Here is a 396-nt window from a genome sequence, read left to right on the forward strand (position 1 = left end):
TCTCGACGCACCATATCTCACAACACCAAACTCGACACCACCTCCTCCTTCACTTCTTCGGAGCCGACCAACCAGCTCCCCAACCCAGCCGCTTTAACACACGCTAAGAGCACGAAACATGTACTTTGTAAGGTGACCCCCAACAAACGTTTAGGCTGGAACGTTTACAGGCAGGCGGCGGTAGGGTTCATGGCGAAAACGTCCACGCGCGACCTGTGCTCCTGCTTTCAAGCCACCGTCCTTCTTGTCTGAGTCTGTGGGGGAAAGGGGGAGAGAAAAGGGGAGGGGGGGAGGGGAAAATGGAATTAGTGCCTTGGATAATAATGGTATTGGTGGGTGGTTGTTTGCGGGTGGATAGTGTGGAGGCGATTGTGTGTTTGTGGATGTGGTTGATGT

The 396-nt window shown here is 53.5% G+C and overlaps 1 protein-coding gene across 1 annotated transcript in view; it reads right to left on the reverse strand.

Moving 5' to 3' along the window:
- The window catches only part of LOC119586099 (KH domain-containing, RNA-binding, signal transduction-associated protein 2-like), a gene marked incomplete at its 5' end in the record, with an annotated part of 32,425 nt that overhangs the window by 231 nt on the left and 31,798 nt on the right, over positions 1–396 (reverse strand). Inside the window, 1 exon segment of the mRNA XM_037934791.1 lies at positions 1–254. Within this exon segment, the coding sequence (XP_037790719.1) occupies positions 151–254 (104 nt within the window).

Source organism: Penaeus monodon, chromosome 21 (genome assembly GCF_015228065.2).
Source record: "Penaeus monodon isolate SGIC_2016 chromosome 21, NSTDA_Pmon_1, whole genome shotgun sequence".
Taxonomy (NCBI): Eukaryota; Metazoa; Arthropoda; class Malacostraca; order Decapoda; family Penaeidae; genus Penaeus; species Penaeus monodon.